General features: G+C 43.4%; 1 protein-coding gene across 2 annotated transcripts; it reads left to right on the top strand.

Annotated features, from left to right (window-relative positions):
* Positions 1–5066: 5066 nt before the first annotated feature.
* On the top strand, positions 5067–16465 carry CD3E (CD3e molecule). Of its 2 annotated transcripts, XM_038536000.1 has the most exons (9): positions 5067–5222; positions 5334–5445; positions 7364–7384; positions 8827–8844; positions 12481–12510; positions 13146–13364; positions 14169–14336; positions 14888–14934; positions 15819–16465. In XM_038536000.1, the coding sequence occupies exons 2-9, from the start codon at positions 5397–5399 to the stop codon at positions 15873–15875; spliced, it is 609 nt and encodes a 202-aa protein (XP_038391928.1). In that variant the 5' UTR covers positions 5067–5222; positions 5334–5396; the 3' UTR covers positions 15876–16465. The 2 variants fall into 2 exon arrangements, with proteins under 2 accessions (XP_038391928.1, XP_038391929.1); XM_038536001.1 differs by lacking the exon at positions 8827–8844.

Here is a 16465-nt window from a genome sequence, read left to right as displayed (position 1 = left end):
GGGGATGTGACATAAGACACCAAGAGCATCTCCATGAGGGTTGTGTGTTTGTACAGCAGAGTGGACATATAATAGGCTGAAAGAGATAATGAAGAATACGGGGCCAAATTTTTCATTCTTGTCCCATAGGAGAAAAGGGCATTTGGAAGAAGAGCAAGAAAAGAAGTGTCTTGAGAGTTAAAAATAAATCTGCCCTACAACCCAGCAATTGCACTGCTGGGGATTTACCCCAAAGATACAGATGCAGTGAAACGCTGGAACACCTGCACCCTGATGTTTACAGCAGCAACATCCACAATAGCCAAACTGTGGAAGGAGCCTCGGAGTCCATCGAAAGATGAATGGATAAAGAAGCTGTGGTCTATGTATACAATGGGATATTCCTCAGCCGTTAGAAACGACAAATACCCACCATTTGCTTCGAGGTGGATGGAACTGGAGGGTATTATGCTGAGTGAAGTAAGTCAATCAGGGAAGGACAAACATTATATGGTCTCATTCATTTGAGGAATAAAAAAAATAGTGAAAGGGAAAAAAGAGGAAAGGAGAGAAAAAGAATGAAAATATCAGTGAGGATGACAGAACATGAGAGACTCCTAACTCTGGGAAATGAACAAGGGGTGGTGGAAAGGGAGGTGGGCAGGGGGTGGGGGTGACTGGGTGACAGGCACTGAGGGGGGCACTTGACGGGATGAGCACTGGGTGATATGCTATATGTTGGAAAATTGAACTCCAATTAAAAAAATAATAAAAGAAGTGTCTTAAAAAAAAAAGAAGTGTCTTGAAGAGGGAGGGAGAAGAGGAGCCAAGCTTTCTGCAAGATAGGAGGTATGGGGAAAAGCATTGTGTGAAGAGGTTAAAGATTTCAGGTAATCTCTATACTGTGGAATTCCAATGGCACAAGGGAAACAGCTAAAAGTAGGGCAGGCGTCAGCTCAATATGGCACTGCAAGCCCAAATGAATTGTTGCAGCCCTGAATGCCCACTCAGAAGTGGCCTTGAGAGACAGTAGTGAGGGGAAATCCTCCCAAAAAGCAGAACTTCTGGCACTGTACATGGTCATCCACTTCGTGTGGAAAAAAGAAATAGCCTGGTGTTAGAGTAGAGATTCACAGACAGTGGTAAATGGCTTAATTTTTCGATCAGGAGCCTCGAATAAGTAAGATTAGAAGCTTGGGGGCAGGGAAGTATGCAGAAGAGGTGTGTGTATGGACCTATGGGAATCAGAAAATGCGAAGGTCTTTGTATCATAGAACACCCACGAGAGAACATCCGTCATGGAAGAGACACTACAACACAAAGTGAAAGAAAATGACTAAGCCAGCTAGGGTCAACTAGTCTCTCTACTTGGCCATCACAAAAAGGTTATAAATGTAGTAGCTATGGCAGCAGTGGTGGAGGCTATACCTGGGTACAACAGTGTGGGCTCCCACTCATCAAGACTGATTGCTGCCAACCAAGGCTACGGTTGCTGCAAACAGCCCAATGCTGAGACTCCGATTTGGGACCATCCCTAGAGGAAATCAATCAGCCACTTCTTGGCATGTTAATTACATTGGGTTCCCTCCAAACCAAACATGGAAAGGGCTTGATTCATTTCTTAGGAATTGATAAATATTCTGGGTGTGGCTTTGACTTTTTTGTCTGCAAAGCCTACTCTCCAAGAGTTCACATACTGTCTGGTCCATCAGCATTAGATCCTGCGTAGAATCACTAGGGATCACGGGACCCACTTTATAACAAAAGTATCTGGACATATGACCTGGGGATCCACTGGTACTATCGTATGCCACACCATCCTGAAGCCGCCATCTGATGGATCAATGGAAAAGCCCTTTGAAAACATAGCTAAGGTATCAACTCAGAGATGACACCCTGCAGCCTGGGGCACTAGCCTTCAGCATGTGGTATTATACATTTTATGTCAATGACAATAATATGGTACTGTGTCCCCAAGAGGTAAAATACATGCATCCAGGAACTAAGGGATGGAAGTGGGAGTATCCATGCTTATCATTACTGTCAGTGAATCATTCAGGAAATTCCTGTTCTCATACGTCTAGACTCTGAGTTTCTAGAGGTCACGGTTTCCAGAAGCAGAATGCTTCTACCGCAGGACACACACACACACACACACACCTAGTAAACTAAGCTACACCTGCTCTCTACCATGGCCAAGAGACCTGGAGACTAAATAATTAATAAATAAATAAATAAATAAATAAATAAATAAATAAATAAATAAAATTTTAAATTCATTCAAGGCACTTGACTGGCTCAGTCAAAGCATGTGACTGTTGATCTCGGGGTTGTGAGTCCAAGCTCCACGCTAAGCATAGAGCTTACTTTAAAAAAAAAAAAAAAAAAAAAAAAAGACTCACTGTCCCAGCAGAAGAAATCTCTCCTTAGCATCAGGAGGAGTCAGGGCTTCAGAAAGCAGAAAGATTGCATCCGAAACCCAAGGGTTCACAGCCTAAAAAGGCCATGAGACCAGACTCTTGGAGCTCAGACTCCTCAACCTATGTCTTCCCCTAGCAGAAGCGCTAGCTGAGGCTGGGAGCAATCCAGAATGGGTAACAAAGGAGGGAGATGACTGCCGGGTGGAGCTCCAGAACCTCTCTATAGTGGGACCATAACAAGCCCCATTAACTTTCCATTTACAAACTTCTCTGGGAAGAGATCGAGCAGGTCCTTGGTCTCTGGGAAGAGATCAAGCAGGATCCAAGCTGTTTAAGGGTAGGCTGAAAAAGGGGATCTCTGGGTGGCTCAGTGGTTTGGCGCCTGCCTTTGGCCCAGGGCACGATCCTGGAGTCCCGGGATCAAGTCCCGCATCGGGCTCCTTGCCTGGAGCCTGCTTCTCCCATTGCCTGTCTCTCTCTCTCTCTATCATGAATAAATAAATAAATCTTAAAAAAAAAAAAGGATAAGGCTGAAATGATTATACAGCAAGTGGACCCGAGGAGCAAGGAGTGAATAGCATGGGTGCCACATGGTGCTGCCCAGGTGTCCCCTTGAAGACTGCTCACCACTGCTGGGGTGTTTTGTTCCCTGGCAGCTCTCAGCTGAGCTCTTTCACAGGCATTGTTCTCAGCAGAAGCAGCTGCCTTGCCCAAGTCCTTACCCCCTTTCTGGGAACAGTTCACATCCAAGGCTAGATGATGTGCCAGTTACCTCCATTCAGGACCGTCCTGAGAGGTTCACCCAGCCTGAGAATTCCCCGTGGGATTGGCCAAGCTCTCTCTTGCTACCCTTAATTCACTTCCCCCACAACCCCTAATCCTGCTTCCTTCTTTTCCATGCTGTTCCTACACCCCCTTGTTGGGCCTTCTGCAAACAAATCTCGAAGTTTGTTTCCCAGAGAACCCAAATGATGACAGCACCCATTCAGAGATAAGAGGGTAACCCCAAAAAAACAAAGACAAAAAAAAAAAAGAAGGTAACCCCCAGAAGAAACCAGTTCACATATTTAAAAGTGGTTTTCTCTAGAGAGAGGAATAGGGCTGAGGCAAGGTGGGGCAGGAGACTATTGTTACATACCCTTCTGTGCTTGTCCTTCTTTTTAACACACAGGTATTAATTCTCATTAAAACCTCTTTTCTCTTAAACTTTTTTAGAGAATTTGATACTGTCGCTCTCCTGTTTTAAATATTTCCATTGCTTCCCATTGCATTTAGAATAATCCTTGAGAATTGTTCATATGGCTTATAAATCCCTCCCTGTCTGGTCTCTGCTTAGTTTCCTACCCTCACTCTCTCAGCTAGCTGCCTTCTGGATTTCTGGTTTCTCAAATGGGCCTCTGTTCCTATCCCAGGCTTCAAACATCCCTGCTCTGTCTGGACTATTTTAGCCATCCTCCCCTCTACCTGGTTCACTCCTATTCCATCCATCAGATTTCCACCAGGATGTCACTTTCTCAGGAAGACCTTCACTGCCCCTCAGATTATATCGCTCCCACCTTTAACATTCTCATAGCACCTATACACCCTCTTTCTTAGTATCAGTCTCCTGAAATCATCCACAAGGGATGTCCTCAAGGGCTGTCTTGCTATATCTGTCATTACTACTACCCAGAGCACAACTACAGCATAGTATATATCATATATTTACTGAGTTTTGCCAAAATGCTTTCTAGAGTCTCAATTCTGTACCCAACAAGTTAGGTAACCTGTCTGAACTCCAGTTTTCTCCGGTATAAGATGGGGATAAAAATAATACCTACCTTGAATGGTTATTTTGAAGATTATATGAGGTATGTTGGCAAAGCCCTGAGCACAGTGCCTGGCATATAGTAAGCATTTGACTAATGTGTCTTAAAAATAAAAAAAGGTTTGTATCAATATACATTCACATCAGCAGATTTTAAGACTGTCACCCTCTACCTCTTTTATATTTTAAAAATATTTTAAAATATTTTTGTAAATATATATATTTTTTGTAAAATAATAAAGGCAAAAAAATAGGAGGATCTCATCTCATGGCTTTAAGCCGACATGTATTTTCAAGCCAAGAGGCTTTGTTAATGAGATGTCTGCCCCTCACTAGTCCACAACAGGCATACCATAAAGAAAGCAAGGGCGGCACCTGGCTGGCTCCATCCATGGAGCATGCAACTCTTGATCTCAGGGTTGTATGTTTGAGCCCCACACTGGGTATAGAGATTACTTAAAAATACGATCTTTAGGGGTGCCTGGGTGGCTCAGTCCATTAAGCATTTGCCTTGGGCTCAGGTCATGATCCTGGCATCCTGGGTTGGAGACCCCTGGCAGCTGCCTCCCTGCTCAGCTGGGAGCCTGGGTCTCCCTCTCTCCCTCCCCCCTCCCTCTTGCACTCTCTCACTGTCTCAAATAAATAAATAAAATTGAATCTTAAAAAAAAAAAAAGAGCAAATATTCAGTGCTCCCTTCCTTGTCATAGCTTATTTGGAGAGAGGGGGCGTTTGAGAAAGGAGACCCAACATGGTGTTATTATTGTACAAGGTCCCCTGAACAGTTAAATTGCAGGTACTTCTCATCTTCCCTTCAGGTTTTGCCACAGCCCCCTTGCTTGTGCTATGGGAGGATATGGGGCCCATCTCTCCCCAGCCAACCCAGGTGGCTGCCCCTGCCTTGAACGTTTTCAAGTGACGCAGTACCCTGACAGACCCAGAGGCCCCTCCACACTTCCTGTGTGGGGTTCAGAAACTCGCCTCACCTCCCAGCCTTAGGTGCCTACTTCGGAAAATGGTGAGTCTCCCTCTAACGGGTCCCCTTTTTCAACCTGGCGTTGAGAACAATGACCTCAGGGTCTTCACCTTCAGCAGGGGTTTTGAGAAAGTCCTCTGGTTTCTTTTTCAGAAGTAATAAGCCACCCGCCTCCGCCATTTTGGGTAGAATAAGGGTGCATCCAGTGAGAGAAGGATGCAGTCGAGGAACCTCTGGAGAATTCTGGGACTCTGTCTCTTATCAGGTAAGTAGGGTAAAATGAGAAAAGGTGGTATTTCTCCAGACTATGGGGAGGCCTAGTGTTACCAAGGAGCCTCATTTACCAGACGATGTAAGGAACATTTTGTCCTACATCAGGGCAAAGATCTAAGACTGCAGGGTATGGAGAAAGATTTGCTCCGGTTGTACAGGAAACTATTCAGGGAACAGCCAAAGAAAAGCATTTAAGATCATAGCTTTGCAGAGCAGAGAAGTCTCTCTGCCTCCAAAAACAAGCTCGGTCATCAGTGAACAACCCAGCCTTTAAAAACTAACACAAAAGATATTAGAAGAGCTTATCTCCATTCCTTATCATGAGGAGAGCAGATAGTTGAACCCAAACGGTGCAGGGTAAAACAGGGTTGACCTCTGAAACAATAGGCACACAGTAACTTCCAGCCCCTTTCTGTAGACTAAGAGCTTTCCATTAATTTAGTCCTTTTTGAAGCAAGGGAGAATATAAGTTGATAAATAACCAAAAGCAATTCCACATCTCATAGGAGATAAGATTTTTTTTAACAAGTTGCCATTTATTAAGAGTCAGAAACTGTATAAAGAAAAAATTCAAAAAAAAAAAGAAAGAAGAAATTCTTTATGTGTGTCAAATAATTTAATTCTTACCTCCATCTTGGAAGGTAAAAGTTATATCCCCTATTTTACAGACAAAGAAACTGATATGCAAAGATATTAAATAACTTGTTTAAAGTCACACAGATAGTAAGTGCTAAAGCCGACCTGGGGAATAGGACGGTCTGTCTACAAGGCCTATGCACTTCATGGCTGCTTGGTATAAAATGGCTCACGATGGTTTTAGTTCAGAGACCTAGAAAATGCTAACATAGCTGGGGCTCCGAACTCAGAGCCACAACCATCATGTCTCCATTTCCTGCTTCACTGTTGAGTTTCTCAGGCTTGAATGCTCACACACATCACCTGGGATTCTGCAGCATCTGCTTCAGTAGGATTGGAATGGGGATTGCAATTCTTCATTTCTAATAAACTCTTGGGCTTCTAAGTCTGCAACTGGTCCAAGGAACACATTTTGAGTGTCAAGGGGCAGGGTGTGGCTCCTGCAAGGAGGGGTTAGGCATTTTCTTAGAGGCTTATGATATAAACTAATCTTTCCCAGGTCAGGGGGGAAGGGAGAAAGAGAGAGAAAGACTCAAGCACCCCTAAAGATTTGGCATCACGAGGGACTGTGCCCAGTCCGCTCTGGAAATGGATGAGCACGAGGCAGGTGGAAGGGTCTCACTCCATGTAGAGACTAATGGTAAAAAGGGAGTTCCAGGTTTATGGAAAACTTTCAGGCAACATCAGGGAAACTAGTCATCATAATGAATCCAAGTTATTGCTGAGTGAGGAACCCAGTGGAAGTGTGACCAGGCTCTTCAACACACAGGCTCTTAAATGGTGAGTAATGGGAGTTTCAAATATCTCCACCTCTGTAGCAAGCAGAAAACAATGGAAAAACTGAACAATCAGACAAGCCATAGCGAGAGATGGAACAAGAAAGTCAACATTTGTACCTAACGAAGAGCTTGTTTTTTTTCCTCAGTTTGATTTTTAAAATGGAAGCTTGGCTACAAAAATTGTTTTGCTATTTCTCCAGTGGCCCAAAAAGTAGACTCAACTTTTTGTAACTCCTGTTTGTCAAATATTGAGTGTTCATATTTAATGCCAAATGCTTCTTTGCTTTGTGTCACCCAAATTGACCAGGAACCCCTGGTCTATACCCAACAGTATGCATCACTTACCTGGGGGACAGGGATGAGTGTGACCCTGGGGTGGTTGGGAAAGACTTCGCATGTTCAGAAATGATCAGATCAGACCACGTCACTTTTTCTGCTTGGAATTTCAGGGACCCACAACATTTACTAACTTTTTTTTTTGTATTTATTTTCTAGTTGGTGCTTGGGGGCAGGACGGTAAGTAAGATATGCTCTCTTTCCTTGTTATTAAATCAACCCTGCATTCTTTGTTTTTATGAGTGAAGTTTTCTCTAGACACCCCTGCCAACAACACACACACACACAAAACTTCCACAGAGACCCATTAAAGGAGTTTCTACCACCTTCTCCTTGGCCTTTTTCTGATCAATCTAGCGATAGTTCCGGCCAAGAAGAGGAAAGCAACAGAGAGCACAGGAAATATGAGTCCAAACCATTTTCAAAAGAAAAAATTGAGACTGTTAAGTTGAATGTGCCAAAAGTTTTCATTTGTTTGAATTTCATATTTGATGTGGGATTTTGTAGAGGGCATGAACATATGCACGGGGATGTGGTGAATAAGCCTCTGGGGCATCATTTGGGTGCACATCTTGAGTCACATGTCCAAATACCCTGAATATGTGTGTGCATGTGCATTCACGTGCACACACACACATGTGAGTATGCCTGGCCTGGACTTATGTCCTGATCATAGCAGTGGAGTCAGGAGCATCCCAATTGGAACCCTTTCTATTCAATCAGCTCCTCTGAGCTTAGTGAACCAATTTTGTGTCTAAAGATGGCCACTGTGCTGTGCCTGCTTATATTCCATGACACTGAATCATTTGCAATATTTTTAGAATCCTTTTTCCCCCTTTTTACCATACAGCATGCTTTATTATTACTTTACTGACAGACGGAATATGTCAAAATTACTGAATATGCTTCAGAGTAATTAATCTCTTCTGCGTGCTACTGTCATTTAGAGTTGATTATTCTTTATCATTGATTTATGTGCAATCCATATCTTCTTTTCTTTTTTCTCTAGCTTTGAGATATAATTGATGTATAACACTATGTAAGTTTAAGGTGTATGATATAATAATTGACATTGCAAAATTACTACTTAAGATCCATTTTTGTAAATTGCCGTCGGCTGTTTAACGTAAGATATAGGGCCCCAAACAGATTTTCCTATGCAGCCATGAGGAATTTGAAGATCCAATCATTTTTTCCTTTTTTCTAATTTAGAAAATGACATTTTAGTGCTTGCTTCAGCAGCACATATAGAAAATGACATTTTATTTTTTTATTTTTTAAGAAATCTCCATACCTAATGTGGGGCTCAAACTTAAAACCCCAAGGTCAAGAGTCACACGTTCCATCAACCGAGCCAGCCAGTTACCCCAGAAAATTACATTTAATACGGTAGAAAATTTGAAAGATAAATATAAACTTGTCCATAATCATTTCACCAGTCATAAACATTGACGCAGTTCCATGGTGCAGGGTTTTTTTCCTTTTTCTTTTTCTATTTTTATTTGACAAGAGTTGATATACAATGTTACATTAGTTTCAGAAGGTCCTAACCCAGGGGACTAGGTCTGTTCTTAGTAGCTGATACAAGCGTAACTAATAGTTGCTTATCATTTCCTTTTCAGAGGATTTCAAAGCTTCTGGTAAGAGGATTTTCATTCTACACCACCTCTTTTCAAATGTGGAACCAAATGGTATTGAGGACAGTCATAGTAATAAACACTGAGAGCCAGAACCACCATAAGAAAAATACAATTTTCTGTCTGTAGGATCTGTAGATGTGCCAATGTCTGTTGCTGTCACGTATCCCTGAGAATGCATTGAGAAGAATATACATGGGGTGGGAGCCGTCACTGAGTTTTTGTGTAAATCCTAAGTTCATGGAAAGCACAGATGGTGTCTTACTTACCTGGCCCAGTGCCTGGCACATAGTAGGTATTTTTTGAATCAGTAAGTGATCACTAATTCCCTCTCTTTAAGAAGCTGATGGTCTTGTGTGTGAAAAATAACTGACAATACAGTATGTTATGTGCTGTGCTATGGTAAGTACAGGCTAAAATGAAATACAAAAATAATAGTGGCCAACTGTACAGAAGATAGTTGGGGAAGCCTCCCCAGAGGTGATTCCTGAGCTGAGTTTTAAAGGATGAGCTTTGGGGTACCAGGCTGGCTCAGTCAATTAAGCATCTGACTCTTGATTTTGGCTCGGGTCATGATGTCATGGTCATGAGATACAGCCCCATATCAGGCTCCGTGCTAAGCATGGAGCCTGCTTACGATTCTCTCTCCTTATCCCTCTGCCCCTTCCAGATCACAAGTTCTAGCTCTCTAAAAATAATAAGAGTAATAGTAATAATGATAATAATAAAGATGAATTTGTATTTTAGGAAGAATATTTTAGGCAGAGGAGTTAAGGCTGTGTAGTGTGAGGTTAAGAAGCTAGATGGCTGGGGTGCCTGAATGGCTCGGTCAGTTAAGTGTCTGCCTTCACCTCAAGCCATGAGGTGAAGGTCCTGGGATCGAGCCCCTCGTTGGGCTCCCTACTCAGTAGGGGAGTCTGCTTCTCCCCCTCTCTCTGCTCATGTTCTCTCTTTTGCTCACTCTCTCTCTCAAATAAATAAATAAAATCTTTAGAAAAAGAAAAAAGAAGCTAGATTGCCGTATTTGAATCCTTGGTTGATTTCTTATTTGACGAGTGCCTGAATAGTTTGCTTCACTCTTCTGTGCTATAGCATTATCATGTATAAAATGAAAATAATAAAGATACCTAGCTTGTAATGTTGTTATAAGGACGGAATAAGTAATTCGCTTAGAACATCATCTGACATATAGATGCAATGAGTGAATTTTAGTTGTCATTATTATATGGGAAGCATACAGACTAAATAATAAGTATTAATGTTTAGTGAACATGTGTGTTCTAGATATTGCCCTAAATATTTTACCTGAACTTCTCATTTAATTCTCCTAACATCTCTATTCTACTGATAATGAAACCAAAGTTTAGAAAATAAATAGTCCAAACACCAAGATAAATATAAATGCAGATTTAACTGATACTGAAACTCATTTTCTTAACTATCATGAAACTTTGTTTCTGGATATGCACCAAATCTTTGTGAGCATTCAAACAATTTCTAGGCACAGATGTCTAGCCTATGATGCTAGGTCCTTTTTGGAGTTACATACATAAGTCTAAGCTCTGCTACCGTATCTGTGCCAATAAAACTCATGAACAATTTTCTTTACATTCTTTACATTTCTTTTTCAAACAAACATACCAACAGAATGAAATGTCTACTTGCTTTTAAGCTGTTTTATTTATAATTTCTAGCTTATTTAACATTGCTAATAAATAGCAGTATTGAAAAATTATTTCTAACTCAAAATAATTTCAACCATCTATGTCATTCTATTCAACTCCCAATTATTAGCAGATAGATAAATTGAAGAATGACTTGTTTATCATCCTGTATGATGTCAGCCGGAGAGTTGCCCGAACAACTGGGTCAGAACTCAGTTCTGTTCTTCATCTTAGCAGGACCGCAAGAAGGAAAGGAAGAAAGTAACTAACATTTTTCTTAAGCATCTGCTATGTACCATTCATTTTTTAAAAAAAGATTTTATTCATCCATTAAAGAAAGAGAGAGAGTAAGTGCACAAGCAGGGGGAGCAGCAGAGGGAGAAGGAAAAGCAGACTCCCCACTGAGCAGGGAGCCCAACTGGGGCAATCCCAGGACTCCAGGACCATGACCTGAACTGAAGACAGACACCTAAAACTGACTGAGCCACCCAGGTGCCCCTTGTACCATGCATTTTTACCAGTGTAACCCATTTAATACTCACAAATACCTGTGAGGTAGGTGTTTTATCTCCATTTCCCAGATGAATAAACTGAGGCTCAGAAAAATTCAATGACTTGTCTTCAGTCACACAGCCTAAAGCAGATGTGGGATTCAAACACAGGACTTCTAATTCAGTCCAATGTTCTGTCCCCAACAGCATACTGTAGCAAAAAAGCTCCCAATAGAGAGAGAGCTGCCTCTGAGCATCACCACCTCTCCTGTCTTCCAATTGCCACATTCAGGCTTGAGCATAACTTAGTGCCACCCTGGGTCCTGTCCACAAGTCTTCCAGAAAACAAGGATGCACCCCAGCCTCACATCCCAGGACAACACTGCCTGCTGTGGGGAATGTGCCCAGGCCCCAAATTGTATTAGTGGATTTCAGTTGTCCATACCAATAGTGATTCCCTCTAAGAAAAATAATTGAGAATTGATTATACTCAAGAGATGGTTCAACATAAAGCCACTTTTTAAAAAAGATATTATTTATTTATTTAAGAGAGAGAGAGCATGAGCGGGAGGAGGGATAGACAGAGAGGGAGAAGTAAACTCCATGATGAGCAGAGAGCCTGAGGTGGGGCTCAATCCCAGGATCCTGGTATCATGACCAAAGGCAGACGATAAAGCCACTTTTTATTGGAAGAACCATTCCCTTTAAAGGAATACAGTCCAAAAAATAAAAAATAAAAATAAAGGAATACAGTCCTGGGACACCTGGGTGGCTCAGTGGTTGAGCGTCTGCCTTTGGCTCGAGTCGTGATCTCAGGATCCTGGGATCAAGTCCTACATCAGGCTCGTCACAGAGAGCCTGCTTCTCCCTCTGCCTGTGTCTCTGCCTCTTTTTCTCTGCCTTTTGTGAATAAATAAATAAGATTAAAAAAAAAAAAGGAAAAAAAATAAATAAATAAAAAAAAGGAATACGGTCCTGTACATAATTTAAGGGCAATAAAAGAAACATGGTCTAAGATAAGAAGGATGTTTGGTCTCCATTATGAGGGATTCCATGCATTATGAGAGAACTTCTGAATGGTGAAAAATAGGTAAGCCCAAGCATCAATGGGTCCAAGATCTTGCAAAGACGAGTGAAGGTCTTTATCTCTAAGAAGACCCTTTCATGTCTATCTAAAATATGGTTCTTGCTAATGTAGGAAGTTGAGCTTGAAGACTTCTAGAATTTTTCAGTTTTAGGGTTTTAAGACTTTCTGAGCTTCAGTAGATCTAGATCTAGGGGCACATGCTGGTATGCATCTGAGCTGCATCCAGGAACATACCTCATGTAAATACCTCACCTTCAATGCTTGGGGCTCCCTAAAGGAAGGGCCTTGTTTGGGGGTTCTTGGAGATAATGTCTAGTCCCACTTGAAAATGTTTATCTACAGTTTAAACTTAAGCCAAGGTTACTGTCTTACGGTGTTTTTCTTTTCTCATGTTCAGATGACTTGACAAGTATATCTCCAGAGAAACGTAAGTTTGTCTGTCTTTCATGTATGCCCTGAAGAGGCAGGGGGGGTGGATAGAGAAAAAGGAATTGGGATCCCTGGGTGGCGCAGCGGTTTGGCGCCTGCCTTTGGCCCAGGGCGCGATCCTGGAGACCCAGGGTCGAATCCCACGTCAGGCTCGCTGCATGGAGGCTGCTTCTCCCTCTGCCTCTCTCTCTCTCTCTCTCTCTCTCTCTCTGGGTGACTATCATAAATAAATAAAAATTTTTTAAAAAAAGGAATTGGCTGTGAGAGATTAACCTCTCAAGAACTGAAGTCCTTCCAACATCACATTTCCAACTCTTATTTTGGAAATATTCCCCAAGGGGCTTTTCTAGGCTTTCCTTTACTTCCTTCCTCCCCTTCCCAAGCCCCCATGTCCATGCCTAAACTCTGAAGTCACCCTTAATGGTGACTCTTAAAGGTTCTCCAGTTCCCCTTCTCCTTCAGATCCCCTCTTTCATGCCCTCTAGCCAGCAGAGTTCCCCTTTGACAAGATTCAAGACCTGGATGACAGGTGGTCTTCTGTATCTGGTCGATCCTTTTATTCCTAATTTGCCTTTGCCAAAATCTTGCTGGTTTCTCCCTCCAGTTTCTCTTCTCTTCTTTCCTGTTTTCCAGGGTTTAAGGTCTCCATCTCTGGAACCGAGGTAGTGGTGACATGCCCTGATGTTTTTGGATATGATAATATAAAATGGGAAAAAAATGATAACCTTGTGGAAGGTGCTAGTAACAGAGAGCTATCTCAGAAGGAGTTTTCAGAAGTGGACGACAGTGGTTATTATGCCTGCTATGCAGATTCCATAAAGGAGAAGAGCTATCTCTACCTGAGAGCAAGAGGTAATATAGGTCTCCAGAGCAAACACCACAGAACACTTTAGAAAAGGCCACTTCAAGAGAGCACTCTCAATTATTTCCCCAAACTCACCTCGCAGTCCCCTGGCATTTTGTGCTTCTCTTACACTCAATCCTGAGACTCTCAGGGGCCATAGGGCATCAGTGTTTTCTGAAATATGGATTAAACACGAATAGGGGGTTGCCTGGGTCAGCACTAGATCTAAAATTAACAACTTCCCAAGAGACAGGATGGAGTTGTTTGCATTTTATCAAATCCAGAATTCTGGCATAGATATGGGTTTATCTGATGCCTTATCCAGAGATCAATTCTTCAGAAGGGTTTGTAGAGCTGCTATAATAAAGTATCATAAACTAAGGCATAATAATGGTAGCTAACATTTACTGAGTACTTACTAAGTTTCAAGCACCATACCAAACATTTGCCAGGGATTTTTTTCATATAATCCTTTCAACAACCACATGAGTTAGGTATTATTTTATTCCCATTTTACACAAGAGGAAACAGAGGCTTTGTGAGTTGAAAACACTTCTTATAATTCTCACAGCTAGTGAGCAAAGGAAAGGAGCTGGGACTTGAACCCAGGACTGTCTGACTGCAGAGCCTCTACCTATAACCTTCACTCTTTGCTTATTGTTAAAAACACTGAAAGGCCCGGCTCTGGTCATGGCAAGCATGTGAGTAGTAAGGGGAGAATCACCTTTATTTAGTCCTTGCTGGTTCTACTGTACTTGCATCTTCTTTTCTCAGTAACTTCTCTTCCTCTCCCCTATCTCTGTCCCCCACAGTGTGTGCAAACTGCATAGAGGTGAATCTGATGGCAGTGGTCACAATCATTGTAGCTGACATCTGCCTTACTCTGGGGTTGCTGCTGATGGTGTATTACTGGAGCAAGACTAGAAAGGCCAATGCCAAGCCTGTGATGAGAGGAACAGGTGCCGGCAGCAGGCCCAGGGGTAAGACCATGGAGTTAAGTTGGAAGAGTCTCACCAATGGGGACGTCCAGCCTGGGCCAGGATGGGTGGCAAGTCCACAGCTAGGTCAAGACAACTTCTATAGAACATTCACTGTGTGGCCAACATCTGGACAGACGGTTTCACATCTCAGATTGCTTCTCTCTTTCCTACCCTAGAGAAATACAAAAAAAAATTTATTAACAGGATGGCTGTGAGTGTTCTAGAGTAGCCAGATTCTGCACACGCCCCCAATCTGTGGGGAGAGAGACTTTGGGATATTATTAGCTCCTGCCTTTTTCTTTCCCTTCCCCATAGAAAAGGACACATGGAAGGACTTTGCACTGAGGGAAGTCATAAAATGATGAGAAGAGTATGGAGGTCATTAGAGATGGGATGAAAGGAAAAGGAAACAGGAGGCAGAGGACCCAAGATAAAAAAAGGAGAGGGCCAGAGGAGAGAATGAAGGAGGTTGCCATCCGGGATCTGGGTCTCATTGCCACAAGATGAGTTTTCCACATGGGAACTAATCCTTTCCCTTCCCTCCTCTGCAGGACAAAACAAGGAGAAGCCACCACCTGTTCCCAATCCAGACTACGAGGTAAGAAGGGATAGAGTCGGGGAGGGGATCTGTCTAGAGAAGAGGAGAGGTGGGACTGTCCATCTGGCTTGCTGGACACTTTGATGCCCCTCACGCAGGGCTCCCAGACAACCTGCCCCATGCCCACCTTCTCCTCCTTCAGAACAGGGCCATTTCCAAGGCTGTGTGGCTTCTACGACTATGGCATGGGGGTTGGGGGTGGGGTGACCCTCCTCTTTCTGCGGCTTAGTCGTTAGCTGGGATACAACATGGGGAATACCATATCCGCACCTTCTAACACGATACATTCAGGACTAGTTTCCAACAGCATGCATGGGTACGACCACGCTGGTTGTTGAAATATTAAAGTATTTCGTTGGTAAATAGCCCCAAGCTTCCAGCTCCCCTCTCCCAACACACAGGCTGCCAGACATCGCAGCCTCTCCCCCACTAGACTGCTTTTCCATTTGACAACTAAAGAGTTAATGCCTGGCCTCAGAGAGAACCAACCACCAGGACTATTTCGGTTGGCTGGTGTGTGTGCACTACCAATTGTTAAATATCGGGATGCTCACACCTAAACAAACTCCACAACTATTTACTGAGCACCAGCCACACACATGGTATTCACCTTCATATAAGTGACTTCATTTAATCCTGGCAAATGCCCTGAGAGATGAGTCTTTAGATGCCCATTTTTGAGATGGGAAGGCTGAGGCTCCCAGAAGGTGTCAGGGGCAAGTCTGTTGCCAGTGGGTGCCAGGTGAGAATGCGAGCCAGCTTCTTGACTACTAGTCTGCGGTCCTTTCCATTGCACTAAAGCTAGAGCTTCAGTGGCCCCTTTTTTCTGGGGGGAGCTACTTCCTCCTGTCCTGTTGACCACGACCTCTCTATTCCACCCACAGCCCATCCGGAAAGGCCAGCAGGACCTGTATTCTGGCCTGAATCAGAGAGGCATCTGACGGCTCCTGAGGACACGGCCTCCCCAGGGCCCAGGTCTTGGTGTCTCCAGGTCCTGCTACTCCCAGTACCCTGGGTAAATCTTGAACCCCAGAAGAGAATTGTTCCTCTGCCTTCTGGAGAACTAACTCCCAGCCTGCAGCCTTATCCCCAGCTCCCTCCAATCCGCCTTCTCTGCTGGCACTTGGTCCTGCAATATCACCTCCTCATCATGGCCACTCACCGCCCCCCCACCAGCCAGACTGCCCTCTGGTCGGGGTATTTATTTCTGTTACCCTGACGCCCCCACCATCACCAATTCCTTCCTACCCTTCAGAGGTATCCTTGCTCCCTTCCGTACCCCTCCTCCCGGACAGAACCTGCCCCCATCCCTTACTATCCCACCTACCTTTCCGTTTTTCCAGCTCTCTCTTTGGTGACCCTCTGTGGGGATGGACTAGGTAACTCTGGTAGAGGTCCTGCCCCATCCATGACCTTGGCCCAGAGCCACCCTCTGCCAGCAGGCCCCTGGATGATCATTTGCATTCTTACAAATGTGCTAGGCTCCTTGACAGCTGAGAGAGAAAATAATAAAGTGTATTTGGTTGAAAGA

The sequence above is a fragment of the Canis lupus genome, chromosome 5 (genome assembly GCF_011100685.1).
Source record: "Canis lupus familiaris isolate Mischka breed German Shepherd chromosome 5, alternate assembly UU_Cfam_GSD_1.0, whole genome shotgun sequence".
NCBI classification, from domain to species: domain Eukaryota; kingdom Metazoa; phylum Chordata; class Mammalia; order Carnivora; family Canidae; genus Canis; species Canis lupus.
This window is presented reverse-complemented; position numbering and strand designations above follow the sequence as displayed.

What these genes read in the sequence shown, in the direction of transcription:
- CD3E (XM_038536000.1), top strand. Translation starts at nt 5,397, where the DNA reads ATGCAGTCGAGGAACCTCTGGAGAATTCTGGGACTCTGTCTCTTATCA. An exon ending in GGGACTCTGTCTCTTATCAG is followed by an intron (nt 5,446 to 7,363) that starts GTAAGTAGGGTA and finishes TTTATTTTCTAG; the next exon opens with TTGGTGCTTGGGGGCAGGAC. An exon ending in TTCCCAATCCAGACTACGAG is followed by an intron (nt 14,935 to 15,818) that starts GTAAGAAGGGAT and finishes TTCCACCCACAG; the next exon opens with CCCATCCGGAAAGGCCAGCA.